A 27,281-nucleotide genomic window follows, 5' to 3' on the forward strand; every position below is an offset into this window, starting at 1 on the left:
GTCGACTTCAGAGAATCAACTTCCGGGAAAACCAGAAGCAAAACAGCGCGGCGCGGAGGGCGGGCACGGCGGCGAGAGGGGCTGCGGCGCCTGCGCGGTGCCTGCAGCGCCCTCTGGCGGCGGGAGGCCGGCGGTGTCTCGCAGCCGCGGATGTCTGTCCCTGGGCAGCCAAGCAGGCGGCGCTATTGAGCGGCAGGCCCCAGGATGCCTGCTAGAAAGGGTGGCAACAGGGACCTTCAGAGACCTGCTCTCCCATGTATGGGTCAAAGGGAGGCTCTGGGGTCCCCACGGTGGGAGGGAGGAGGGGCACAGGGGACACAGCGTAAGAGCAGGAGAGACTTGCCAACTCCAGCAGGTCCCTGGGGCACGGAGGCCACCCCCGTCACAGCCTAGGGCTCCTGGCCTGCAGGCTGGGTCACTGTCACAGCGACAAGGCTCCTTCGTGGCCGAGGACAGGGCTCCATGCCGACCCGACCGACCCTCACACCTCTTGGGGTGTCTCAGGCCATCCTAGGGGCTCACAGTCCTGGGGGAGTCAGCCACCTCCCCACCAGCAGCAAGGAACCTGAAGCAACAGCCTGGCCCAGTGGTCGGCAAACTCATTAGCCAACCAAGTCAAATATCAACAGCACAACAATTGAAATTTCTTTTGAGAGCCACATTTTTTAAGCTTAAACTTCTTCTAATGCCACTTCTTCAACATAGACTCGCCCAGGCTGTGGTATTTTGTGGAAGAGCCACACTCAAGGGGCCAAAGAGCCACATGTGACTCTCGAGCCGCAGTTTGCCAACCACTAACCTAGCCCAAAGCCCAGGCCTTTGCCCCAGACCTCCTCTGGGGGCGCCATAAGGGTCCCTAAGAGCTGACGCCACTCATGGTGCATGACCGAGGGGGACCCCAGGTGCCCCAGAGCAGCTGGTGCAGGTAACGGAAGCCCACGGGTTAGAGCTGTGAAACACGATTCAGTGTCTGCAGGCAAGGCTGTGGGGGCCTCAGGTGGGAGGTACCAGGGTTGTCAGTGTGGGGGAGTGCAGCTGGCAGGGGTCACCATCGGTGTCCAGCATCTGGACAGGTCAGTGCAGCCCCAGGGTGTCCAGAAGCTGCTGCCCAGGGCCAGATGGTCAGGGGAGGAAGCTGGTGAGGGTCAATCAGCATATCCCCTCTTTATTACCGTGTTTCCCAAAAAATAAGACATCCTCCGAAAATAAGACCTACTTACAGATTTCCTTCTGAGTGAAATATAAGGCATCCCCTGAAAATAAGGCCCCCCTAGGCTAAACACAAGAGATTTGGTCCACTGATTCTGAAAGAAATGGAGTCACAAGAAATTCACCAGGAAATTCAGGAACTGGATTGTTATGATGATGTTCCAGAAGATGATGACATGATTGTCATTGAATAAATGAGTAAATTCTTGATACTGTAGGATTCAGTTTGTCTGGTTTGTGTTGAGGTACCAGGTAATAAATTTCATTTATTTTCATTTAAAATGTGTACCGTATTCTTCTTCATGGAAAAAAATAAGACATCCCCTGAAAATAAGACCTAGTGCATCTTTGGGAGCAAAAATTAATATAAGACACTCTTGTTTTCGGGGAAACTGGGTAGATAAGACATATAAAAGAAAAGCTCCTCAGACCCTGCTACCCACCCATCTGTCTCTGTATGGCCCGCCTTCCTGTGGGGACCGAGGGCGGCACACCTGGCTTACTTCGGGGTGATGAGCGATGGAGGGGGCAGGCTTCCGACCCCACAGTCCCTGGTCATCTCTGCCAGACCCTGGAGCAGCAAGAACCCTTATCCCCCTCCCCGGCCTGACCCGGTGGGCATGCCAGAGGGGGGACCGTGAGCGGGACAGGCCCAGCCCGAGCGGAGGGGAAGGGGCCCGTGGGGCTGCAGCTGCTGTGGTCTAACTGCCTCTGGGCCGGGAAGCAGCTGCGCCCACTGCCGCCCGGGCCAGCTGGGCGGACGGGCAGTGTCTCCCTGTCTGGCCCAGCCCGGTGTCCCCAGGCTGGAGCGGGGGCGGGGGGAGGTGAGGTACACGGGGCGGCCACAGGGCACACTGGGGGCGGTCATCTCCTGACTGCCTTGTCCTCTAAGCTTAGACCCCGTTCATCCACACTGGAGGCCCCGGGGCGGGTGACAGCGTCAGGCCGTGAGCCAGCGGTGGGCCCGGACGCCCCTTCCTGGCGGGGCCTCGGAGAGCCGCTGGGCTCACGGGAGATCTGCCTGGTACGGGTACGGCCGCGGGAAGGCAAGGGCCGGGGCCATTCAGAAACTGAGCTCTCTTCAAGGGCGGGAGCAGCTGGGAGAGGGTAATGGGGGGAGGGGGCCTGTAGAACACTGACAACAGTCAAGATTTAAAAAGAAAGGAAGAAAGAAAGAAGCTGAACCCTCCCCAGGCCTGGCGGTTCCCTCTATTTTGTTTCATTTTTAACAACTTGGTAACACACGCACATGGTCCCACAGTCAAACCTAGACACACCAAGAGGTGTGCAGAGACCCCCTTCAATCCCCCTAGCCCCTCCTCCAAGGAACCTCTCTGTCCACCTGCTGACCCTCCCAGTCTCCCCTTGGGGACAAGCTGGGACCCAGGCGGGGACCCTCCTTCCTGGGGACCCGGTGCATTGCACCAGGCCTGCACCTGTCCTGCGCCCAGCGCCCCAAGGTCCTGCACCCCGTACAGGGACCCGCTGCAGCCGCTCAGCTGCGCAAACTTCACCCCGCGTGGCCCTAACCATGGCCAGGTGGCGGTGTCCCACCCTCCACCCCAGCCTATGCCCAGAGGTAATCTTGCACACCCCCAGTTCCACACGTGGACCAGTGGTTCTGGCCCCGATTTCTAGAAGTGGGCCTGCTGGGTCCAAGGGCAAGTAAGGCCCAACTCCTGCCCCTCCAGTCCCTCTTCTTCCCCCCCACCCCCGGCCTTGTGAGAGGCTCTGATAGACGGGAACGGAACTGCCGTGTCATTGTCACGTGGTTCCCCGTCACGGCCTCTTTCCCCCGGTGGAAGCCTTTGCTCCTTCTGTCTTTCCTTTTTCTATTTCTAGGGGCCCTGGGTGTGGGAGGGAGACAGGCCCCGAGCGAGGGCTGCACGTATTAATAGTTTTCCCAGGATATACCTGCTTTGTGTTCTGGCTGGGCTTATGGTGATTTTTGCCTTGTCTGTGTGTTTTTTTTTTTTTTTCATGGAGTCTGGATTTTTATTTTTTTTAATTTAATTTAATTTTTTTAAATTGGTGTTACCTGTTTCTATTTATTTATTATTATTTATTTATTATATATTTTATTGATTTTTTACAGAGAGGAAGGGAGAGGGACAGAGAGTTAGAAACATCGATGAGAGAGAATCATAGATCAGCTGCCTCTTGCACATCCCCTACTGGGGATGTGCCCGCAACCAAGGTACATGCCCTTGACCAGAATCAAACCTGGGGCCTTTCAGTCCACAGGCTGACGCTCTATCCACTGAACCACATCGGTTCCGCTAAAAATGTTTTTAGCCCTGGGCAAGGTGGACTCCCCTCTGCATTCCCACACCTGCGGGCAGCCTGGGAGGCAGCTCCTTACTGCTGGGAGGGGCCTGGCCTCCCACCCAGGCGCTGTGAGGCCCGGCCTTGTGACCTAGCCAGCTTTGTCCTCCATCTGCAGCGAGGAGGTCGCCCCCCCCCCCGGGGGCCTGCGTCCCTGGGGGGAGGGGGGTGCTGTCAGCTGTCAGCTGGGGGTCAGGCGGGACTGTCCCCAGGCCTCAGTCTTGCAGCCCGGACCGGGGAGCTGCGTCACACCACCGATCACCATGTCAGCTGCTGGCCCTCCTGCAGTCAGGAAGTTCTCTTTACCCCGTGATGGTCAAAAATGGGATAAAAAAAAAAAAAAATGGGATCAGAAGCCAGATGGGGGTGTCGGTCAGGAGTGGCCTCCGGGCGCCCTCTCCTCCTTTGTGGGCGGCCTGGGTGCAGGCGGAGGACCGGGTGGTAAACCCGGGGACCTTGCCCTGGTCGCGGGGTCCACAGCCCTGTCCTGGGTCCCGGGACAGCAGGGTAGCCCCGGACTCTGAGCCCAGGGAAGGCGGCGGGCCCCCAGGGACCAGAGATATGGGGTCCAGACAAGAGCCAGCCGCGCCCACCTCCGGGCCCAGAGAAGCGCTCCGGGGCGGAAAGGGCGGAAAGGGGGGCTCCCGGCTCAGAACGCCCGCGCCGCGTGCGGAGCTGCCAGCACCGGGCCGCGCACCGCACACCCGCAGCACAGGTGCGTCTGCTCGCCCGGCGCAGGGGACCCAGCGCGGCACAGGGCGCTGGAGGAGCGACGGCCGGCCAGCTCCCACGCCGGGAATAGCGGGCTCGGGAGGGGCGAGCCCGGCGGGTCCCACGCAGCTCCGTGGGGGGACCCGGGCCCTGAAGGCGGCGGGCAGGACGCCGTGGGAGGTGGGCGGGGCTGTGGCCCGATGGGCGGGGCCTAGGGCGGGGCTAAGGCGCCCGCTCTGGGTGGTGGCGCGCGGTGGGCGGGGCCTAGGGGGCGGGACGGTGGCGCGCGCCGTTTGGGGTGCGCGGTGGGCGGGGCGGCGTGACGCGCGCTGACGCCGATCCCGGAAGCGGTGTCAGATGCTGGGCGGCCGGGCGGGCGGGCGCGCTGGCGGCGGCGGGGGGACTTGTTGTTCTTCGCGAAGTCGGAGCCGGAGCGCGCCGCGCGGGCGGCGGCCCAGGGGAGCGCGAGCGTGAGCGCGAGCGGGAGGAGAGCGCGTGCCCGCGAGGAGTCGGCCGCGCCCCGCGGTCCCCGCGCGACGCCAGGTGAGGGGCGCGGGCGGCGGGGTGGGCCGGGGGCGCGGCGGGGGCGCGGCGGGGCGGCCTCCGCCATCCGGGCCGCCTGGGACTCGGGGCGAAGTGGGGCGGGACCGAGCCCCGCCGCCGAGCACCTGCGCCAGGTGCGCTGCCCAGGGCGGCGGCGTGTTCCCGGCCCCGGGACCGATCGCTTCCTTTCTTCTCGGCCGGAGCCGGGCTCCGGGCGGCGGGGCGGCGTCTCCGCGTCTCCGCGGCCCTCGCGCTCCACCTGCCCGGCCCCGCGGCGGGACGGCGCCGGCGAACACCCGCCACGTGCCGGAGCGCGTGGCCGCCGGGCCCTCGGCCTCGGTCCGGGCGCCCGCGTGCTGCCCGCCGCCCCGCGGCCGCGGCCGCTGCGATCGGGAGCGGAGGGGAGGGAGCGGGGCCGCCGGCCCAGGCCGCTTCTGGGCCGCTGACCGGCCGGGTCCCGGAGGGAGGCCTGCGGGGCGCACGTGTCCCCAAACCCGGGCCGCGCGGCGCGGCTCTCCCCCGGGAACGGGCGTCTCCGGGCGGAGCGCGTCCTCCCGGGGTCTGCCGAGTTGGGGACCGGAGGGCTGGCCCGCCGGGCCCGCCGGAGCCTCGGAGGGGCGGGGGACCGAGCTGCCCGGCTCCCAGGAGCCGCCGTCGCCCTGACCCTCCGGGTTCCCACGCCGAGCGGAGTCTTCCCGCCCGGACACCTGCCTGGTCCTGGGGCGGCTGCGGGGGGACGTGCCGCCCTGGTCATCCTCCTCCGGGTCCCCTCACCGTCCGGCCACCGGCGGACCCACCTGCCCCCTGGGGAGGCGGTGGGGGCGGTCTGGGTGCAGGCCCGGGGCGGGAGGGCGGCGCCTGCACCTGTTGCTTCAGGGCGGCGGGGAGCTCAGGGGTGGCCCGGGTCCGAGTGCTGCCTGTGCCTAAGGCTGGAAGCGCACAGCGAGGCTGGGGGGCGGGGGTTGTGTGAACCCGGGGCCGCAGCGCCCGGGCACCGGTCTGTGCCCGCGGCCCGGCTTCCCTCCGCCCAGGGGGGGTGCTTACAGCCGCCCGGCCGAGCGGCCTGCGGGGCCTGGCCGCCCGTCTAAAGGCTCCGCGTGGACCTGGGTGTCCTCCGTCCACCGGGAAGTGCGGCCCTGCCCACTGGGAGCGCCCTGGGGCTGCTGCATGGAGTCCACAGTGACTCACCTCCGCTGCCTCTGCCCCCCTCCCCCCTGCCCTCACCCCCACCCCTGCCCCCCTCTGCCCCCCTGCCCTCACCCCCACCCCCACCCCCTGCCCCTCCTCTCTGTCCCCCCTTCCCCCTGTCCTCACCCCCACCCCCTGCCCCTCCTCTCTGCCTCCCCTTCCCCCTGCCCTCACCCCTACCCCCTGCCCCCCCTTTCTGCCCCCCCTTCCCCCGGCCCCCCTCTCTGCCCCCCAACCTCTCTGCCCCACACCCCTCTTCCCCCTTCCCCCTCTCTGCCCCACCCCACCCCCTCTGTGCCCCACAGTGGAAGGAACTGGCTCCCTGTGATGTTTACTTTTGCTTTTCATAATCACACACTTGTCATGCTTCCTCTTTCTTACAGTTTCAGGAAGTCGGAAGTGTCAGCTTAAAACTTGAGTTTTAGGACAGGTAGGGATAAACCCCAGATCACACAGTAAACACACAGTCACACACACTCATACACACTCACAGTCACTAATACACACACACACACAGTCATAGACATACTGTTACACACATATAGTCACTCATGTACACACACATTCACACATACAATCACTAATATACACTCACAGAGTCACAGTCGCTCACACATACACAATGATACCCATACAGTCACACTCTCCGCGCCTCAGTGGAGCCCGGCCTGGGCCCTGGCCCAGCCCAGCACCTGCCTGCTCTCCTGTCTGCCTGCCTGGGAGCCGGGCACATGTTGGGTGGAAGCCGCCCTCCAGGCCCCTCCTGGGTGCAGTGTGGACACCTTGCTTATACACAAACCTCGTCTCCCAGGCGGGTGGGCAGGGGTAGGTGTGAGGGGGCAGGGATAGGGGCAGGGGTGGGTGTGAGGGGGTAGGTGTAGGTAGGGGTAGGTGTGAGGGAACAGGGATAGGTGCAGGGGTAGATGTGAGGAGGCAGGGGTAGGGGTAGGTATGAGGGGGCAGGGATAGGAGTAGGGGTAGGGGTAGGGATAGGGGCAGGTGTGAGGGGGCAGGGGTAGGGGTAGGGATAGGGATAGGGATAGGGGCAGGTGTGGGGGGGCAGGGATAGGGGTAGGGATAGGGATAGGGGGCAGGGATAGGGGTAGGGGTAGGGATAGGGGCAGGTGTGTGGGGGCAGGGATAGGTGCAGGGGTAAGTGTGAGGGGACAGACCTTGAGCCCAGCCAGTATGTGTGCTCAGGGAGAGGGTGCCCACGACTCCAGGGAGGGCAGGACGACGGGAGAAGTGGGAGTCGGTGGAGATTGTGGGGGCTCTCGAAGCCAGAGGTGCAGGCCTGGTCTGGGCAGGAGGCCGGGCAGCGGGGATGGCCTCCCTCTGCCTGGCTGGGCTGCATGGCGGGACTGCGGTCAGGGTCCTCCAGGCCCGAGCTGCCGGCCAGCGCAGGGCGGGGCTGAAGCCGCAGGCCAGGTTTGGGAGGGGAGGGGAGGGGAGGCCCTGAGGGCGATTTCTGGTGACAGTGTGGTGGGTTGTCACCTGAGCTGCGGGTGCAGGACAGGGCAGCGGGTGGAGGGTGGGTGCAGGACAGGGCGGTGGGACCTGTGGGCCGTCCCTGGGCCGTGTAGGAGGGGCTGGGAGAGGACGGAGCCTCCGGGGCGGAGGACCACCCAGAGCTGGGGAGCCAGGCTGAAGCGGGTGAGGAGAGCAGGTCCAGGGGCGGGCTGGGTGTGGCGCTCAGCCTGCAGCCGCTGGGACTGCCTTAGTCACCCCGAGCAGCCGGGATGACACAGCTTCCCCGAACCGCACAGCAAGGTGACCAGACGTCCTCAGGCCGGCACAGTCATGCCTGTGGAGGGCAGCCGGCCAGGCCAGCCTGAAGCCGGGGCGGGCCGGGCTGGGGTGCCACCGGGCTCTGGAGCACACCCACTGAGGGGCGTCTGCAGTGGGTGACAGGGCGGGTGGCATCGGGCCACTTGGGAAAGGGGCCCCCGAGCAGAGGGGGCCTCAGGGTGGGCGGGTGAGTCAGCCCGGTTCCTCCCTCCCTTCTCCCTGCTGCCCCTGCCCTGCCAGGACCTGCGCCCCCACCTCCCCCCCCAGCCGGGAGCCCGGAGTGGAGGCCCATCTTTATCGGTTGGCTGGGCGGGCTGATGGGCAGCGCCCGGCGTCCCTTCACTTCCTTCAGGAGGGAAGTGCTGAGGGCCCCCACGCCCCCGCCCGAGGCTCACCCCAGGCTGGGCGGCCGGCCAGTCCAGGTGAGAAGTACACCTTCCAGGGTCTATGCTCCTCTTCTGCCCGCCGGCTGAGCCCAGGGCTGCGTGGGTGGGTCACCGCTCCAGTGCCATTACTGACAGCCCGGAACCCGGGTCCAGCCCAGAGCAGCCAGCGCACACGGAGGGCCACAGCCTGGCCGAGGGAAGGAGGCCGAGACCAGCGGCCGGTTTGCTGGGAGCCGGAGAGAAAAGTGACCGGGGGCCAGACCCCCCTCCTCGCCCGCTGCCCTGGGGACCGTCCCCCTGAGGAAGTGGGCTTCCCTGCTGGCTGGTCAGATGTGCCTCAGGCGAGGCTCCCAGCTTTGGGTAGACAGCCAGCCCCGAGTTAGAAAGGGAGCCACCGAAGGGACAGGTGGGGCCTGTGGTGGGAGGTGAGCCCGTGGCCCCCCAGGAGGTGCTGGGTCCGCTCAGCGGCCCGCCCGGCACTGGGATCTGGTGTGAGTTTTGATGCTCGAGGGCTGGGCCCGGGTGGCGGGTTCGGTGTTTGGTGCGACCAGTGCCGGTGCGGGGACGCCAGTGTCAGGCCGAGGGCTCTGCGGGTGCCCGGCTGCCCAAGGCTGTCTCACCCACTGGGTGCCCGCGTCTGGGAACGGTCCCTGCTGCCCGCTGGGTCACACAGAGTAGACGGTGTGAGAGCAGCCGTGTCACGGGCTGTTCGTTGACCTTACAAAGCACTGTCCTCACGTTGGCGTGGCCGGTCTGCGCGGGGTCCTGGTGGTGTGTGGGTACGTGGAGACCCCAGAGGAGCGGGTTTCTGGGCTGTTTCTCCCTCGGCTACCACCCGTCGCCCCTACATTCACACACATACCCTCTCGTCCCGCAGCTCCTCGGACAGAAGTCTGAACTGAGACAGGAGCCGAGGCCAGGCCCCAGGTGGGGACCCTGAGCCCCCTCCTGTCTCTGCCGGGCTCCTTGCCTGGGCCCTGGCCCCCAGCGGCTCAGGGGCCTCGATCTGGTGGGTGTGGGGGGCGTGACCTGGGGCTGCTTGCAGGGGAGGGGGAGCCCATCCTGTGTGCATCCTGGGCCCGTGCCCGCATCCCAGCACAGGCCCGTGGTGGGCAGGTGGGCACTGAGGCGGCTCTGCCCCGCCTGGCCCAGCCGCTCTGGCTGTGGACGCTCGTCCCGCCGTCGGTCCAGGCAGTCCTCGCCGGCCTTCCGCTGCCCGCGGGTGGGGCCGGCTGTGGGAATGTGCGCTCCCTCTGTAAACAGCCGGTGACTCACCGCTCAGCTATGCCGGCTCCGGCCCCCATGACGTGTGGCTGGGCCGGGAGCCCGGACACCACCACCGGTGGCGATGCGGGCGACGGCGTGGAAAGTTTCCCACAGCCCGCCGCTCTGCAGCGCCCTGACCCCGCGCCGGCCGCCCCGATGCCAGGGTCACGCCCCTGGGAAGCAGCTCTGAGCGCCCCGTCGTCCCAGGCACACGTGTGTGACCACGTGAGGGCGGGGAGCCCGACCTCCCTCCCCCCCATCGGGGCCCGGGAGAGGGCCCTGGGCATGGTGGGCCACAGGCTTGGGCGCTGAGGCCCGGTGGTGAGGGGGTGGTGGGTGGTGGGGGGCCCAGGGGGGCCGTGGGAGGGTCCCGCTTCAGCTGAGGGAGGGCAGGTGGAGTCGTGCTTGTGATGGAGGCTGATGTGGCTCCAGAGCCGGGGGACCCTCGTGGTGTTTGTCTCTGGTGTCAGGATGCCCTGTGGACTGGGTCCTGCGAGCTGGTGGGCCCCCCGCCCCTGCCACGGGGACACGGGGGTGAGCTTACTGCCCCACAGCCTGTGGTGTCTGCACTGTTGCCCCAGAGCCATTGTTGCTGTGGGCTTCTCTGTTTCCATGACAACCATCAGGGGTTGGCTACTTCCCAAGGTCGCCATGGCAACTATCAGAGGGGAGTCATGCTTGGGATGCTTGGCTGGCTTTTTGGTGAATGATTAGAATGTGTGACACAATGCAGACGCAAACACTGGGAGGAGGCGCGGGCTGGCGGCTGGCGGGACAGCTCCCGCCAGACGGGCAGAGCTCCCAGGCCAGCGGCTGCCCCTCCCCACCTGCCCCGGGGCGGCCTCGCGCCTGCCCCCCTCTGAGCCGGGCCAGCCAGGGGCAGCCAGGGGGAGGCGGTGATGTCCCGGCGGCAGAGCCCTTGGCGGAGGTAGGCCAGCGGGAGGGCGGCGCCTCCTGCCCGGGGCCCTTCCTCTGGGTGCCGGGCTCCTGCCGGCAGGTGCTGCCCCGAGGCTGGGCTCCGTGGTGCCTGTCCTGTGGGCACGGCCCTAACGGGGGTCCTGCACTCACAGGTGCCACGGGAGAGTCCGCGGAAGCCTCTCTGCTCAGCCCGGGTCACCGGCTGGAGTGAAGGCGTGGCTGGGCATCCGCCGGGTCCCGGGGCCCCGCACCGCCCGGGCCAGGGCCGGCCCTGGGGGCGCCCGGAGGAGGGTGGGGCCGCCGGGCTTTCGGCGCGGCAGCTGGACCGCGGGGGGTGAGCGGAGCCTCCTCGGGCCTCTCCGCTGAGGGACAGCCCTGCTCGGTCACTGGCGGCGGCACAGGCGGCCCCGCCCAGCGGGACTGACCGCGCGGCCTCTGTTCTCTGCCTGCAGTTACGATTTCCGGGCAGTTCTGTGCGGGTGACGGCGCCCAGGTTATGACGACTAATCCCAAACCGAACAAGGCATTAAAGGTGAGCGGGCGCCCTGGCCGGGCGGCTCAGTGGGTCCCAGGTTGAGTTGTGGGCTTGATCCACAATAGGGGACGTGCAGGAGGCAGCCAATCAATGATTCTCTCTCCCTCTCCTTCCTAAGAAATCAATAAAATTATATTTAAAAAAAAAAAGAAAAAAGGTAAGCGGGTGAGAGGGGCAGCCCGGGCCGTCTGCGCCCGTCTGCCGCGAGGAGGGAGGCCTGTCCCAGGGCTGTGGGCTGAGGGAGTGCCACCGAGTGAGGCCGTGGCCTCCGGAGGCGCCAGCCCTCAGTCCGGGAGGAGGACCCCTCGGGGGTGGGGCCCTGGTGTGGGCGGTGGGTCTGCTCTGACGCCCTCAGGCCCCTGTCTGGTCCCGGGATCTCGTGCACCGGCACCGCCTGCCTGTCAGTCCTGCTCCAGGCTCTGGGGCCCAGGGCAGCACCCTCGAGGCTGTGGCCGTGTAGCCGGGTCGTGGCCACGGTGTGCACCTCGGTGACCTTTGGTGGGGGCGGGGCTGCCGGGACCCGGGCCGGCGCTGACCTGTGCCCGGCCGCAGGTCAAGAAGGAGGCGGGCGAGAACGCCCCGGTGCTCAGCGACGATGAGCTGGTGTCCATGTCGGTGCGGGAGCTGAACCAGCACCTGCGGGGCCTGTCCAAGGAGGAGGTGGTGCGGCTGAAGCAGCGCCGGCGCACGCTCAAGAACCGCGGCTACGCCGCCAGCTGCCGCATCAAGCGGGTGACGCAGAAGGAGGAGCTGGAGCGGCAGCGGGTGGCGCTGCAGCGCGAGGTGGAGAAGCTGGCCTCGGAGAACGCCAGCATGCGGCTGGAGCTGGACGCGCTGCGCTCCAAGTACGAGGCCCTGCAGACCTTCGCCCGCACCGTGGCCCGCGGGCCCGTCACGCCCTCCAAGGTGGCCACCACCAGCGTCATCACCATCGTCAAGTCGCCCTCCGCGCCCTTCACGGCCGCCTCCTAGTGCCGGGCCGGGCGCAGGGGCACCGGGCACGTCCCTCGTGCCGTCCGAGGGCCCACGGGGCCGATCCCAACACCAAGGCCACGTGCAGAGTCCACGGGGCTCCCGTGGGGCCGGCGGAGAGGAGGGTCCACGGACCTGTGAGCCGCACGCCTTCCTGCACGCGCCCACATGCGCCCACGCGCACACACGCACACGCGCACGCACTGGCCGCCCTCGGCCACCCGCTCTCCAGGCTGTCGCTTTAGGGTCTGTCTCCCGGGGGGCCCTCGGAGGCTCCCGGCCTGAGGCCCCAGGGCCCTGCCCACCTCCAGCCTCAGCAGCTGCCAGCAGCGGAGCCTCGTCCCCGGGCCGCCCAGCTGCCCCAGGAGCGCCGTCTCCGGGGCCACAGGCTCCGTGCCCGCCGCGGCCGTGCCCTGTGCCGGCGACGGGCAAAGCGAGGCTCTGGGCATCACGGGGCCGCGTGGAGCGCTGCAGTGTCCCAGTGTCAGTGACGAGGGAGGTCCCCAGCTCCCGGCTGCAGCCCTCCAGCCCTGCCCACCCGCAGAGCCTGGCTGGGGGGGGGGCTGGGCGGGAGGGGGAGGAGAGGGGAGCTCGGAGGAATGGGTTGGCGCAGGGGGTCTGCTCAGCCGTGGGAGTTGGAGGTGGAGCTGGGCTGCTCCTGGTTCCTGCAGCCAGAGGAGGGAGGAGAGGGGTGCAGGAGGCGGCACAGGCCGGAAGGTGGGGCGCCTGCATGGTGTCTGCACAGAGGACGGGACCCTGCAGCCTTGGTGCTTCATCATCACCTGCACCCCTCTGGGAGCCACGGGCGACCTCGGTGACCTCTGCCGGGGCTTCCCGCCCTCGGCGCTGCTGCAGGGCCCCCCGAGCCCCACGCCCCCGGAGCCCAGGCTCCTGACCCGCCCGGGAGGACCAGCAAGCTGTGAAGGCCCGCCGGCGGGAGGAGGGGCGGAGGGCTGCGTCCGTCCCGGCTGCCTGTCCCCGAAGGACTGACCGCTGGCCCGCGGCTGCGTCCTGTCCTGGGGGCAGGAGGGCTGGGCGAGCGGCCCCAGAGTGAGGCCGGGGTGGGCGCTGTCGACGCCATAGCTGTAGGTAATCCACATTGGATGTCAGTAAGGACCGGGGAGTATTTAAAAGAGAAGTATATATATATATATAAAATTCTATACACATTTTATCGTCGGGTTTTGTACCTCTTCCTGTTTGATACTGTACATGTACAGCCGGGCTGCGGGTGGAGGGTCCAGATTGGAGCTCTGCCTGCGACCCGTCTTCCCACTGCCCTCTGGGCCCCGCCCGTGTGCCCAGGGCCTGGCGGGTGTCCCGCTCGGTGCCCACTGGGTTCCTAGAATGCCCAGCTACCCCCTCCCCCGGGGCAGGGGTCGCGGGAGGCCTGGTGCACCCCTCGTGCTTCTCCCCGATTATGACCGTCACTGTCACGTTTAACAGGTGGACTTTTATTTAAGAGGACAGGGAGGCCCTGGGCTTCAGACCGGAATCTTCCGCGGGCACCTGCCTTCCCAGGGCAGGCCCGCCCCTCGCCTCGGCGCTCAGCAATTCCATTTCAATATTTATTTTGTGCTGCTTCTGCCCCGACATAAATTATTGAGACGACCCTCTGGTGACCCTGTCCCCGTGGGCATGCCGTGCCCACAGCCACACCTAATTTATTGCTGTACATCTCCGCCGGATGCTTTTGTACCTTCGCAATAAAGACTCCTCGTTTCAGGGGTGTCTCCTGTGTGGTTGGTGGTCCCCCCACTTCCCTTCACCCGAACCGGGTGCTGCTGAGATCGGGTCTCCTGAGCTGCCTGGCCCCGTGCCGGGCGGCCAGTGGGAGGGGCAGCAGGCCCCCTCCCCGGTTGGTGGGCAGGGTTCCGAGGTCCCACCTGTGCTGGCCGGGGGCTGTCCACGGACACAGCCTCTGCAGTGGCCGCTGTCACCCTGAGCTGGTCAGTGGCAGCCACAGGTGTCCCCAGCTGAGCAGATCCCCGGGGCCGGCCCAGCTGATCATCGAGAGCCTCCAGACCAGGAGCCGGAGCCTGTGCATGTGAGCGGTGGGCGCAGGCCCTGGCCTCCCGGCCCCCCCACCCCCAAGGCCCTCCACATGGACCGCGGGGCCGTCTTACAGCGAGAGCACCGAGGCCCAGGCAAGCCGCTCCTGCCCGTGGCCGAGGCAGGCCCCACCAGGAGGCAGGCCCGAGGCCCCAGGTCCTCTCGCCAGCGGGCAGGAGCCTGGACCTGGTTCTGCCCACGACAGGAGTCTCGGGGCCAGGACGGAGAGAACGGGTCTCTGCAGCTGTGACCACAGGTGCTCAGCCTCCGGGCATGGCCGCCTCCCGGGCTGTCGCGAGGAAGTGAGTACCGTCTGGCCAGTGCTTGGCAAACGCCCACCTCCCCTCCCTCCAAAGCACCAAGCCCAGCACCGCTGTCTGTCCCTGCACAGCCCGCCCTGCTGCCTGCCGCCCCTGCGTGTCCCTGGGCCTCTAACTGCCGTGCACAGCGCTGGGAGCTCAGGCCTGCGGGGGGCACATGGGTGCTCCCCGGCTCAGCCTCCACAAGGCCCCCGGCTGGTCGGCACCTCTCCCTCCGGGAGGGCCGAGCCTGGGTGTGCGGCTTGGCGGCCGCCAGCTGCAGAGGCCAGATAAGCCTCGGGGGACCTTCCAGCGGGCGCAGGGGGGGCGGCCTCTCTTATCAGCAGCCGCTGGGCCCGGGAGGCTGCCCCGGAGCCCGTCCCAGGCCCAGGGAGGACCCCGCCATTGTGGACACCGCTGGCCAGTCCACCTGAGGAGTCTGGACCTGGCACCTCTGCCTCGTCCCCTGGTGACGCGGGAGCAGGCGGCCCGAGGGTGGGGGGTGGAAGGGGGGCCGAGGGCATGGCCACTGGGCCTCCTGCCTGTGGGCAGCCCGTGCCACTGCCCGGCCCCCTCCCCCCCCCTCCCCCCCACCTGCTGACGCCAGACACGGGACAGACCAACACTGGCAGCCTCGGCTGCAGAGCCCCCTCCTCCTGCTAGGCCCGCCCACGTGTGACCCCGACTTCCAGGCTCCCAGAGGTCCGGCAGCACCCAGACCGCCCTCCCCCCGCCCACACACGCACACGCACACGCACACGCACACGCGGAGGAGAGGACAGGACGTGGCCTCCGGGCCCCAGCTCCTCCACCCTCCCACTGTGTGTGTGTGGCTGGACCCACGTGGGCGGGGCTGGCACGAGGGGCTGTGAGGGGGTCCCAGCCTCGGGGGCGCGGGGCAGGGCATTCGGTGAGCTCCCCGTCCTGTCCTGCTCGGAGCTGGGACGCTGCCCCAGAACCCAGACTTGGCACCACGGGCCCCTTCCACCTGGCCGCCCGCATCCATCAGGGCGCGGCCCTGCAGGGACAGAGGCCTCGGGAGTCCTGGAAAGCCCGGTTTATGCATAAATAAGCTCGGCTGGTGGCCCCGCACCCCCAGGGAGCACCTCCGGGTGAGGGATGGGGAGCAGCGCCCCAGAGGACCGACCAGACCCGCCCCACGGCCGCCACACAGCACCGGAGGGCGTGGCCAGCTGCACGGGTCCCTGGCTCCTCGGACAGCCGGGCGCCGGCTCCCACGGGCCGGCAGGAGCTCCCAGAGAGGCCGGGCCTTTGGCGGAGGGCCGGGGCGAGGGGCCCTGCCCTCTCCCGGCGGCCAGACCCCGGCCTACGGGTCCTCCAAGGGGATCAGCATCCGCTTCTCGATGCTGCGGCTCCTCCTGCCCCCGGCCCCCGCGCCGGGCAGGGCGCCGGGCGCGGCCTCGTGCGTGGCCTGCTGCGTGTAGTGCTGGTAGGCGGGCGAGAAGTTGTGGATGGCGTCACTCACGATGTCCTGCGGGCTCATGGTCTCCCGGAGGCCACTGGAGATGCTCTGCATGGGCGCCGGGGGCCCTGCGGGCGGCACGGGGGCTGGTCACCACGGCCCTGCTCCCCTCGAACCCCAGCCCGGCACCGCCTGCCCCTGCCCTCCCTCGGGGGGCTGCCCACAGGGGCCATGTGCAGGCACACCACACAACCCACCCCGCCCGGCTGCCCAGGCGCCTGGGGCCCGTGTCAAACGGCCCGCCCCAGCCCCGCCCTGTCCTGCCCAGCGCGTGGACATTGGCATGTGGGGACCCGGATGGGGACGGGGTGTGGAGGCACCCCGCGCCACGCCCCCCGGGCCTCCCCGGCTCCCTCCGCCCCGGCCGCGGGGCCGCCCACCTGGCGAGCTGTCCTTCTGGGCGTACACGCGGCAGGGGAAGGCGTGGCGCAGGGCGACGGAGGCCAGGAGCATCTCCACGCAGATGGCGAAGTTCTGGTAGCCGGCGGCCAGCGCGCCGGCGCCCACCCGGCTCCCGTCCGCGGCCTGGCCCTCGCGGATGGCGCCGCAGCGCTCCAGGATGGCCAGCAGCACGCCTGGCGGGGACGGCCGCTCAGCACCCGCCGTGCGGGGCCCCGCAGCCAGACCCGCCCGCCTCGCGTCCTCCGCTGCCCAGTGGCTGGGCGTGCCCGCAGCCGGCCCAGGCTGATGGGCCGCTCCTCCGCGGGCCACCCCCCTGCAGCCCAGCACCCGGCTGAGGGCCCCGCCCGGGGGGAGGGACCGGCCATGGGCGCCGGCCACCCACCCTGCCAGAAGGAGAGGAAGATGACGGCCTTGATGGTGAGGAACTTGAGCACCGGCCGGAAGGGCCGCAGCAGCTCCCGGGTGGCGGCGTAGAAGAGCAGCAGGGCGTAGAGTGCCAGGCTGACCGAGGCGTTGTACACCAGGGTGACGTAGAGGTAGCCACTGTGGACGCTGAGCACGGGGCAGCGGGGGTCAGGGGGCAGCGGGGTCAGGGGGCAGCGGGGGTCAGGGGGCAGCGGGGGTCAGAGAGCAGCGGGGGTCAGAGGGCAGCAGGGGTCAGGGGCCACGGCTGGGCCAACAACAAGCAGACCTGCACCTCCCGCCAGAGGCGCAGGGGGCGCCAGGGGTGGAGCTGGGGCCCGGCAGGGAATCCGGACCCAGCGGTGAAGATGTGGCTGCCCCTTCCCCACCTGCCCGCTCACTGCCTGGTAGGGGTGCCTGTGTGTGAGCGTGTGCATCTGTGTATGTGTGTGTGCGTGTGTGTGTGTGTGTGTGTGTACCTTGGCCCGAGTGCCTCGATCCAGCCCTGGCTCACCCTCAGGCCTTGGGCCTGGGCTCCTTGGGGCTCACCTGGGACAGGGCCTTGCCTGCACTCTCCTGAGAGGAGGGGCCTGTCCCAGGGGCTGCGCCCTGCCCACCCCTCATGCCCACGGCCCACCCCCCATGTCCGGCGGCCACCCCCCATGTCCGCGGCCACCCTGCCAGCCTTACTTGAAGTCTCCGTCGTGGTATTTGCCAACCGCCTGCAGGACGATGGTGACCAGGGCCATGACCGGCTTCACAACGCAGAACTGCAGCGTGGCCTGGGCGTGGGCGAGGGCAGGGAAAGTGGGGGGACACAGGGCAGAGTGGGGCAGGGAAAGTGGGGGGACACAGGGCAGAGTAGGGCAGGGAAAGTGGGGGGACACAGGGCAGAGTGGGGCAGGGAAAGTGGGGGGACACAGGGCAGAGTGGGGCAGGGAAAGTGGGGGGACACAGGGCAGAGTGGGGCAGGGAAAGTGGGGGGACACAGGGCGGAGTGGGGCAGGGAAAGTGGGGGGACACAGGGCAGAGTGGGGCAGGGAAAGTGGGGGGACACAGGGCGGAGTGGGGCAGGGGATGTGGGGGGGGAAGGGCAGAGTGGGTGAGGGGTGGGTGTGGGGGGCGCAGGGCGATGGGGCGGGCGGGCGGTGCCCTCACCTGCTTGCAGAAGCGCAGGAAGCCGATGGAGTAGGCCGTGCCCCGCAGGCAGCAGGTGCTGTACAGGCAGCTGGACCTGGGGGTGGAGTCCCTGAGGCCGGTCCCAGGCCGGCCGCCCGCTGCCCAGGCGAGGGGGACCCCTGGGCTGGGGGGCGCTTACTGGATGGGCTTTCCCCGGATCTCAGCCATGATGGCGCTCTCCCCGCCCAGGTACTGGAAGCAAAGGCTCAGGAAGCTGTAGATGACGAAGGCTGCAGGGCCAGCCCGGGGGGCGGGCAGTGAGCCTGGGAGCCCCGACCCCCACGCTGACCCCATTTCACGGAGGGTCACATCGCAGGACCCTCCCCTCACGCCCTCACCGGCTCCCAGCTCAGTCTGGACCGGCCCCGCCCCTGGGGGCACAGGCGGCGGCTCTGACGCCCACCGGCGAGCCCACCCGGCAAGAGCGCCGTGTCCCTCTGGGCTCTGGGCGGCCCCGCACGGCGGACCCCGCTGTGGGGCGCCCCCGGAGGCCCGGCCGGCCGGACTCGGTGGGGACTGGGCGGGGACACGGCGGGGGCTGGCTCACCCTCGTAGCAGTCCCGCAGGGAGTCCAGGTAGACGTGGTGCTGGCGGCTGCCCAGCAGCAGCAGGCTGAGCCACGAGTCGAAGGCGTAGACGGGCACCACGAGCAGCAGGCGGACGATGTACCGCTGCTCGCTGGGCACCGTGTAGGCGCGCAGGTGCAGGTAGATCTGGGGGGAGGAGAGGGCGTGGGGCTGCCACCCTGTGCGGTCTCATCCCCCGGTGCATGTGTGCACTCACTCACTCATTCATCCACTCACTTATTCATTCATTCACTCACTCATTCAATCACTCAATCATCCACTCACTCACTCACTCACTCAATCATCCACTCACTCATTCATCCGCTCACTCACTGGCTCACTCATTCACTCACTCATTCACTCACTCACTTATTCATTCATTCACTCATTCACTCACTTATTCATTCATTCATTCACTCATTCATTCACTAACTCATTCATTCACTCACTCATTCAATCACTCAATCATCCACTCACTCACTCACTCAATCATCCACTCACTCACTCACTCACTCATTCACTCACTCACTCATTCCCTCACTCACTCATTCCCTCACTCACTCATTCATTCACTCACTCACTTATTCATTCATTCACTCACTCATTCGCTCACTATTCATTCATTAATTCAATAACTCATTCATTCACTCACTCAATCATTCACTCATTCATTTGAGGAGACCCTGCCAAGGGCAGTCCTGGTCTCAGGGGCACAGACATTCCGGAAGGCAGTCTGGCATTTCGACGGGGAGGTACCCTTTGACCCCCAAAAGGAGATGAAGAAAGGCTTGCAGGTGTTTTTCAGTGGTTGCCAACCTAGGCACCAGGAGGTCAGGGTTCGGTTCCCAGTCAGGACACATGGCCAGGCTGTGGGCTCCATCCCCGGTGTGAGGCGGGCAGGAGGCAGCTGGTCGATGATTCTCTCATCACTGATGTTCCTCTCTCTCTCCCTCTCCCTCTCCCTCCCTGAAATCAATACAAACGTATTTTCTAGTAAAAGGCCACGAAGGGTGCTGGTCCGGCCGAGCACCCTGAGGACCACGCCGGGTTCGGCCACGCACCAGGGTGCCACGCAGCCAGAACGGGACGTGCCCTGGGAGGACGGGGCAGACGCGCCAGGGTGCGAGCGGGCAGGACCCGATGCCCCGGGAACGCACCGTCCACCCGGAGGAGAGGCTGCCCCGCCCGGGGCAACGGGAACAGGTGACAAAGCTCGTGGTTTCTCTACGGGAACATCCAGAGATGACGGGCCCTGGCTGCGTGGCGCAGTGGATAGAGCTTCCGCCTGCGACCGACGGGTCCGATTCCGGCCAAGGGCACGCACCTCGGCTGCAGGCTCCTCCCCGCCCCGGCCTGGGCTGGGGCGTGTGCAGGAGGCAACCCATCGGTGTGTTTCTCTCACATCGATGTTCGGTCTTTCCCTCTCCCTGAAGATCAATGGGAATGTCCTCGGGGGAGGAAAACAGCAGAGACAGGGTCCCGAGGAGGAGCCGGCGGCTGGCGCCTGGCTGCGTGCTCGGAGGGCTGCCAGGAGGAGGCGCCGTGAGCAGGGCGTGGCAGGGAGGCTGCGCAGAGGAAGTCCAGAGCAGAGGCCTGCGTGCCGGCGTCCCAGGGCAGCTCCAGGGCAGGCGGGGCAGGCGGCTCCGGGAACAGCCTCCTTATCGGCCGCTCACTCCCTCGCTGGTGAGAGTGGACTCTGCTCCGGGAGCCGGCACGGCCGGGCTGCGTGGCCTTGGCCGGACGCTGCCCTCGCCGGCCTGGTTCTTGTCTTTAAAGCAAGGGCTTGCGTTCCTGTCTGTCCGCTGGGCCCGCTGGGCAGAGCCTGGCAGGGGGGCGGGTGGGCAGGGGTGGGGCCGAGGGTGGGGCCCGAGAGCTACAGCCCAGCATCTCCGTCAGCCTGTCCAGGCGGCAGGACCCCGGCAAGCACAGACACAGACACAGACACACACACACACACACACACACACACACACACAGGTCCAGGTTAGACAGACGGGGAACCAGAGGCTCAGGCTGCAGGGGGGACGGGGACAGCCCACCCTGGGCTCTGGGTCGCCGCCCTCTGGCCTTCATCTGCAGAGACAGCCTCCCGGGGAGGAGGTGTGGCTTCGTGCCGATCGGACGTGCCACCCACCTGCCCGTCTTCCCGCCTCCTACAGGCAGTCCTCCCCGATGGCCCCACCAGAAGGAACCCTCCCCACCCTCCGCGGCACCGGGGCCTGCCTGGCCCACCCTCACGCCTGTGTCTGTTTTACGTCTGGCATTTCTCCTTTTTTATTTTAAAAATATATATTTTATTGATTTTTTAGAGAGAGAGAGAGGGATAGAGAGTTAGAAACATCGATGAGAATCATCGATCAGCTGCCTTTTGCACTGGGGATGTGCCCGCAACCAAGGTACATGCCCTTGACCGGAATCGAACCCGGGACCTTTCAGTCCGCAGGTCGACACTCTATCCACAGAGCCACACCGGTTTCGGCGTGTCCGGCATTTCTACCTGAGGCCACAAAGCAGGCGACTGTCGCCGAGAGGGGTGCCCACGTCCCTGCCCGCCAATCCAGTCCCCACGCCAGCGCCGGCTGAAGAACCTGGTGGGCAGCTCTGCTCGCAGCTCCCGCGGCCAGCCATGGCTCCCGGCACCCGGGCTGAGGGCCGCGCCCCACCCGATGTCCAAGGCCCCTCCACCCAGGGGCCCTCGCCCTGGTGGCCACCCGCTCCCGGGCAGACATGTCCTCTGGGCTGGCACATCGCTCTGCCCCCTGCTTCCCCCGTGAGGGGTCTGAGGGGACAGCTCTGAGCCTGCTGACTCTCAGCGCGCGCAGAGCAGGTCCCGCCCTCAGCCGCCTCCGGGGACAACGCCGTGGAGGAAGGAGGGCTCTTCCCCTCCGGCCAGGGCAGCTGCCAAAGACCCCGCCCTCTCCAGCCTCAGTCTTCTCCTCTGTGAAACCGGACCATTCTGCTGCCCTCTGAGCAGGGCTGATGAGCAGGGGGAAGGCCTCTGCCCTCTGCCGGGCAGACCTCACCTTCCCGCCCCCCCTCCCCGCCTGTGCCCTGGCTTGCTGCCACTCGAGAGCCCGGGCACGGCTCCTCCGTCTATCCGGCTGACAGCGGCGCCACGGCCACCGCGTGAGGCACCATCCCAGCCGGGCCGGTCAGGGCCCGGTGACGGAGGCGCGGAGGGAGGCTTACCTGGTGGCAGGTGAGCACCAGGGCGGCCCACACGAACACCCCCGATACACCGCGGGCCAGCGCGCTGGTGAGGAACAGCTGGGGGGCCTGCGAGCTGTTGCCCCCGCCGGCCATCTGCGGCCCCCAGGGCTCGGTGGGTGCGGCCGGCGGCGGGCTGGGCTGCAGCCGGGTTGCTGACACGGGGGAGGCACCTGCCGCCCCCAGGAGTCCCGAGGGGTCAGCCATCTGCAGGGCAGGGAGGACAGGGGGGACGGGGGGACAGGGCAGAGGTGTCTGAGGGCAGCCAGGGCCGGGGGCAGGGAGGGTCCCCCTCCAGGAGCCCACACGCTGGCCTCCCTGTGGCTCCGGGGAGCCCAGGGGACAATCTGCCCCTTCCCGTCTCAGGCTGCCCGGGCCCTCTGCACGGGGAGGCGGCTCCCGGGCCGCGGCTCCCGGCCCGGCTTGTGGGGAGCCCGCGTTGGGGGCCGAAGTTGTCTGGAGAGCGGGGAGCCCGGTGGCGGCTGCCTGGCTGGGGAGCAGGTGGCTGGAGGGGCCGGCCCAACCCGCGGGCTCCGGGACGCTGGGGCCCGGCTCTGTCACGGCCTCCACCCGGCTCCGCCGCTGCCACCCTGCGGGCCGCATCCCGCCTCCCTCCCGCCCCGCCGCGGGCGGTCCCGGCTGCCCCTCCGCCGCCCCAGCCCCGCACCTACCTCCCGGCAGGAAGCTCCGGGCCCAGCCCGCAGGCCCGGCCGCCAGGGGAGCCCGGCCGGTCATTTGTGCGGCCACGTGGCCCCCCCTGGCGGCCCCCCTGGCTGGGGCGGGGCCTCCGCTGGGGCGGGGCCACAGGGGCGGCGCGCCCACCTGAGCCACCTGCGGGCGCCGGGGGCGTGGCCTCCTCGGGGGCGGGTCCGTGGGAGGGGCCTGGGGAGGAGCGGCGGCCCCGCCCCGGCGACACCCGAGCCCCGGGCTGTGCTCCGCGGCAGCTGGTCCCCGCACCCCGGCCGCCGGGCCTCCCCTACCCGCACCCCCGTGCCAGCTGGCCGGCTGCTCCCCCGAGAGGCGGGCGGCCTGAGGGTCCCGGGGGCAGAGCGGGGCCGGGGGCCCCGGGGGCAGAGCGGGGCCGGGGGTCCCGGGGGCAGAGCGGGGCCGGGGGTCCCGGGGGCAGAGCGGGGCCGGGGGTCCCGGGGGCAGAGCGGGGCAGGGGGATCCGGGGGCAGAGCGGGGCCGGGGGTCCCGGGGGCAGAGCGGGGCCGGGGGTCCCGGGGGCAGAGCGGGGCCGGGGGTCCCGGGGGCAGAGCGGGGCAGGGGGACCCGGGGGCAGAGCGGGGCAGGGGGTCCCGAGAGGCGGGCGGCCTGAGGGTCCCGGGGGCAGAGCGGGGCCGGGGGTCCCGGGGGCAGAGCGGGGCCGGGGGTCCCGGGGGCAGAGGTGCCGGGAACATTCTGGGCTTGGGGGGCCCTGGGCTCTGCTTGGCACCCGACTCCCGCGCCCAGCCCCCCTCTCCTGCCCCGAGGTGCGAGCTCAGCACGGGGAGGGGGGCACGGCCGGAGGCCTCACTGGTCCCGGCCCCGCTCCGGTTCCACGGGCTGCGCCCCGGCGCGGAGGTGCCTGCTCCGTGCGGTCTGGGACACCCCCGCACCCGCGCCCAGGGCACTGGGAGTCGCGCCCAGGGCACTGGGAGTCACGCCCACATCGCTGGGATCGCTGGGCCCAAAGGCTCATTCCTGTTCCCATGGTCTCCGAGAACACAGGAAGGCCCAGGGTGAGGCCACAACCCCTGGAATCCACAGCCTGCTCCCCTCACTGTCTCCCCGGGGAGCCTCAGCCCAGGACAAGCCAGCCCCTCCCAGCCCGCAAGCCCCCCGGACCCCCTGCACCGCGGCCTCAGTGTCACCAGCTCTCATCGCCAAGACCCTCCCCGCGCTCCGGACCGGGTGCTGCCAGGTGGGCTCCACCTCCTCCAGCCAAAGCCAGATCCTCCTGGCGCCAAAGGGCCCACCCTGAGCCCCACCCGCCTGCAGCCCTGTCCCCGCACCCAGGGGCCAGCACAACTTGGCTCAGTGCGCAGCAGGGCTGCTGCCTCCAGATAAGGGCTCAGGGCCTTGAAGAGTGACAATCCATATATATAAATCCATATATATATTTTATTGATTTCATAGAGAAGTGAGAGGGAGAGAGAGAATCATGGATCAGCTGCCCCTGCACGCCCCACACTGGGGATGGAGCCCACAACCCGAGCATGGGCCCCGACAGGCATCAAACCGTGACCTCCAGGTTCACAGGTTAACGCTCGACCGCTGGGCCCCGCCGGGCAGCTCTGCCCTCTCTTCACAGGCAGCTTGCTCGGCGCAGAAAGGTAGGCGAAGGCCCGGTGGTCTGCCCCTAGCTCTGCCAGCGACCAGTGGGACGAGGGGATTTTAAAAAATTACATTTATGTGTTTATTTATTTAGGGGGGGAGGAGACTTTGACATCAGAGCTGATTTATGGCTCCCGAGGGGCGCCAATTCCCGGGAAGGTGGTGGAGGCCAGGCACATTCTTGTTCAGCCGCCGCCTCCAGGAAGGCCTCCAGGACCTCTTGTACATCGTGGGCAATGACTTTGCCTCGTGGGGCAGCTTTGGCGTCAGCTTGGCCCTTCCTGCCAGCATGAGCCTTGTCTGCCTTTCACAAACCTGGGCTCTGCTCGGCCACCTCACAGGCCCTGAGCTGTTCTGGGCCTCTGCTTTCTCATCTGCAGAGGGGAGTCTGGGGCCGTCCGCCCCTCCCTGGGGTACAGCCTGCAGGTCTCTGCCTCACTGGGGGCCTGGGACCCCCCTCTGCTGCGCCCTGAGCTCTGGGGGTGGCGGCCAGGTGGTCCTCCGGGGCCCAGTCCTGCAGATCAGGCCGTGAGCAAGGAGGATGCTGTGGGTGGGTGAGCCCATGTCGGGGGCTGTCGGGAGCCACTGCTCTGTACCCTGGGGCTCTCTGGCGGAATGAGACCTTGACCCTGGGCAGCTGGTGTCAGGGCCCACACCCACTCGGGAGGTGGCCAGGCCGGCTGGGCCTGATTTTCCTGTCAGGCTGGGCAGCAACCAAGCCTGTCACAGGACAGACCTGCCGGCCCAGCTCCGGGCAGCCGGGGCCTCTGACCACTGTTCACTCTGACCCGGTGGCCAGGCCCGGCAGGACAGGGGCTGGGGGTGCAAGAAGCTGCCAGCCAGCCCCAGACCTGAGTGCCCTCATCCCCAGTGACCCACTGCCCGTGGCTCTTGGCCTCCATCTGGCACCGCACCTCCTTCCAGACCAGCGGGCAGTCTGGGGACATCTCTGAAGGCAGGTGGCTCCTCTCCCACGAGACAGGACCCCCTTCCCCTGCCCCAGCCCTTTCCATAGCTGAGCTGCACCCTGAGCTGGCAGACAAGGCAGGGCCACTGGACACCCCGCCTCCCCAGGCCCGCCCCTGGGGTCCCCTGGCCCTCCCCTGCTGGCACCGGGCAGGGGCAGGACATGTCGCTGAGCTTTGTCCCGGCCACACCAAGGCCGTCAGCTTAGCTCCCATCACCCAGGGCGTGGGGTCAGGGCCACTGGGCCAGGACTCGATGTCAGCCACGGGCTCAGTGCTCAGGCCTCCGGTCACACCGGGGGAGCTGGGGCAGAGAGGGAAGGGGCAGTGGCTGGATCCTGGGCTCCTGACCTCCCAGCACTCCCTGCAGGACAGGGAGAGCCTGGAGGACAGCCTGTCCTGGCCACTCCTCCCTCCTCTGGGGCCCCTCGGGGTGGGCGAGCAGGGAGGGGTCGCCTCTTGGTGGTCAGACCCCTCCTCCAGTTTCACTCGGCCCCGCCCCTGTTCACCAATGAGGCCACTTAACTCCCCGGCCCTATATGGCCAGTGGGCCAAATGTTCCCCACGCCTGATCTAAAATCAATAAAAATGTAAAAAAAAAAAAAAGCTGGTCCCAGCTGCCGCCAGAACTTGGGCCCAGCTGGCTCCTCCGCCTGGGGTCCTGCCAGCTGGGCATGGCGTGGTGGGCTCCTCCGTTCCCGGGCCAAGGGACTGACCAGCCCAGCAACCCTGTCAGCCCTGGGGACCCGACTTCATACCCTCCTCCTGCCCTGCCCCTGCCCGTTGCTCGGTCTCCAGGGAGAACTGCGTGCCCTGGGCCTGTCTGTACCTGCCCGTCAGCAGAGTGTGCACCGGGGCCCTTAGATGCTCTGGGTACCAGGTGGCATCCTGGCTCCCTCGGGGGCATGGCCTCTGGGGGAAGGGCTGTGGCTCCCAGAATCTCAAGGTGTGCGTTTTTCTCCCAGAGCCCCCACCCCACTGGGCTGCCTGAGGCCTCAGCCTGGATGCCGCATCCCTCCCCTGTGCGAGTGCGGGCGCGAATGCAAACCCCCCCCCCCCGCCCCCCAATCACACAGTTCACTTCCTTGGTGCTACCTGGGCCCCGTGAGGCCCCCGCCCTCTGCTGTCCTCAGAGCAGCAGGGTCGGCCCAGCGGGGAAGAGACACGGACGACGACTCTGGCCTGTTCTCACCCAGAACACTCTTCACTGCCAGGCCTGCCCTACCTGCCCAGCTGCCCTGGGCCACCCCCCCCATGCCCCACCCACCATCCTGTGGGGGGTACACCTTGGCTGCAGAGACCCCAACACCTCCGTGTGGGCTTTGTCTGGGCCACTGGCCAGTGTGGCGTGGGGTGGCTGCTCCTCTGGCCCCGGGAGAGGGTCTGAAGCCCACTTACAAGGTGAAGTGGGGACACAGTGCCCGTCACACCCGAGTGCGGCAGGTCGCGTGTGTGTGTGTGTGTGTGTGTGTCCCTCCGCGTGTTCGCCGGAGGCCTGAGGGTGTCTTGGGACAGCCCCTCCCAACGGTTAAAGCAGTGCCCACTTGTGGGTGGGGGTGGGGGGTGTGAACTCGTTACTGGGGGAGGCCGAGGCTGGGTGTGGGCCCGGCAGCAGGGAGGTGCTCCCCCTGTGAAGTGGGTGTGGAGACCCTCAGGTCCCGATGGCGTGGGCTGAAGATTAACAGCGGAAGCCGGCGAGGGCAGGCTGCGGGTGCCCGGGGCCCCGTGGTCTGCGGCACCTGCTCAAGGGCCGTTTCTGGGCTTTTCTTAGAGCCTCTTTCTCCTGACTCCCCCCTCCCCTCTCCCTCCAGCGCACGGTCCTCCGTCCTACAGTCCTGCCAGGCTCCGGGCTCACTCCGGGCGGAGAGGGCCTCCGTCCTGTGCTCTTGTGGGCTGAGGAGACACGGAGCCTGGAGCTGGCTGTCCCTGCCCTGAGCAGAGGCGCCGGGCCACCCCGCCTCTGCCCTGGGCTCTCAGCGTCCTGGGGGGGGCACGCCTCATCAGAACGTCCCAACTTCTCACCCTGGCTGGTGCGGCTCAGTGGACTGAGCGTCAGCCTGTGGACTGAAAGGTCCCAGGTTCAATTTGGTCATGGGCACATGCCTGGGTTGCAGGCTTGATCCCCAGTAGGGGGCATGCAAGAGGCAGCCGATCCATTGATGTTTCTCTCTCCCTTTCTCTCTGAAATCAGTAAAATTATATATTTATATCTCCTTCCTCCCACTTCCCTGGCTGAGCTTTCCACTCCTCACCATCTCTCCAGAGCCCGGTCCTCACTGCCACCGAGCAGTGTCCCATGTGAGACGGGCATGCCCTGTTCCTGGAGTGGTCCTTGCAGCCTTGCTGGCCTGCCCCCGCTTCCACCACCTCCTTCCTCTGCTGGAAATGCCCTCTCCTGGACGGCCCTCCCGTGTGCCCATCGAGGTGACCACACACAGGGAGACGGAAGACCGGAATGAGGCAGCACCCTGTCCACCCCCACTCAGGAGCCACAGGAGAAGCAAGGTGAGCACGGGGCGCAGCTCCTGGGGCCCTCACCGTGGGAACCAAGCCCTGGTCCGCCACTCCA

At 67.8% G+C, this 27,281-nt stretch overlaps 2 protein-coding genes across 3 annotated transcripts; one reads left to right on the forward strand and one right to left on the reverse strand.

Moving 5' to 3' along the window:
* The first annotated feature begins 4,643 nt into the window (after positions 1-4,643).
* On the forward strand, positions 4,644-13,566 carry MAFK (MAF bZIP transcription factor K). 2 transcript variants are annotated; one of them, XM_036424269.2, is made up of 3 exons: positions 4,644-4,788; positions 10,787-10,866; positions 11,422-13,566. In XM_036424269.2, exons 2-3 carry the CDS (start codon positions 10,831-10,833, stop codon positions 11,839-11,841), a joined length of 456 nt encoding a protein of 151 aa, XP_036280162.1. In that variant the 5' UTR covers positions 4,644-4,788; positions 10,787-10,830; the 3' UTR covers positions 11,842-13,566. The 2 variants fall into 2 exon arrangements, with proteins under 2 accessions (XP_036280162.1, XP_045432797.1); XM_045576841.1 differs by lacking the exon at positions 4,644-4,788 and adding an exon at positions 9,936-10,344.
* Positions 13,275-22,204, reverse strand: TMEM184A (transmembrane protein 184A). The gene is made up of 10 exons (XM_036424267.2): positions 22,103-22,204; positions 21,414-21,638; positions 18,206-18,371; positions 17,798-17,888; positions 17,638-17,713; positions 17,170-17,261; positions 16,460-16,629; positions 16,056-16,250; positions 14,957-15,743; positions 13,275-14,916 (listed from the first exon to the last, which is right to left on the reverse strand). The coding sequence occupies exons 2-9, from the start codon at positions 21,636-21,638 to the stop codon at positions 15,520-15,522; spliced, it is 1,239 nt and encodes a 412-aa protein (XP_036280160.1). The 5' UTR covers positions 22,103-22,204; the 3' UTR covers positions 13,275-14,916; positions 14,957-15,519.
* Positions 22,205-27,281: the final 5,077 nt, after the last annotated feature.

Source organism: Pipistrellus kuhlii, unplaced genomic scaffold (genome assembly GCF_014108245.1).
Source record: "Pipistrellus kuhlii isolate mPipKuh1 unplaced genomic scaffold, mPipKuh1.p scaffold_m20_p_8, whole genome shotgun sequence".
Classification (NCBI taxonomy): domain Eukaryota; kingdom Metazoa; phylum Chordata; class Mammalia; order Chiroptera; family Vespertilionidae; genus Pipistrellus; species Pipistrellus kuhlii.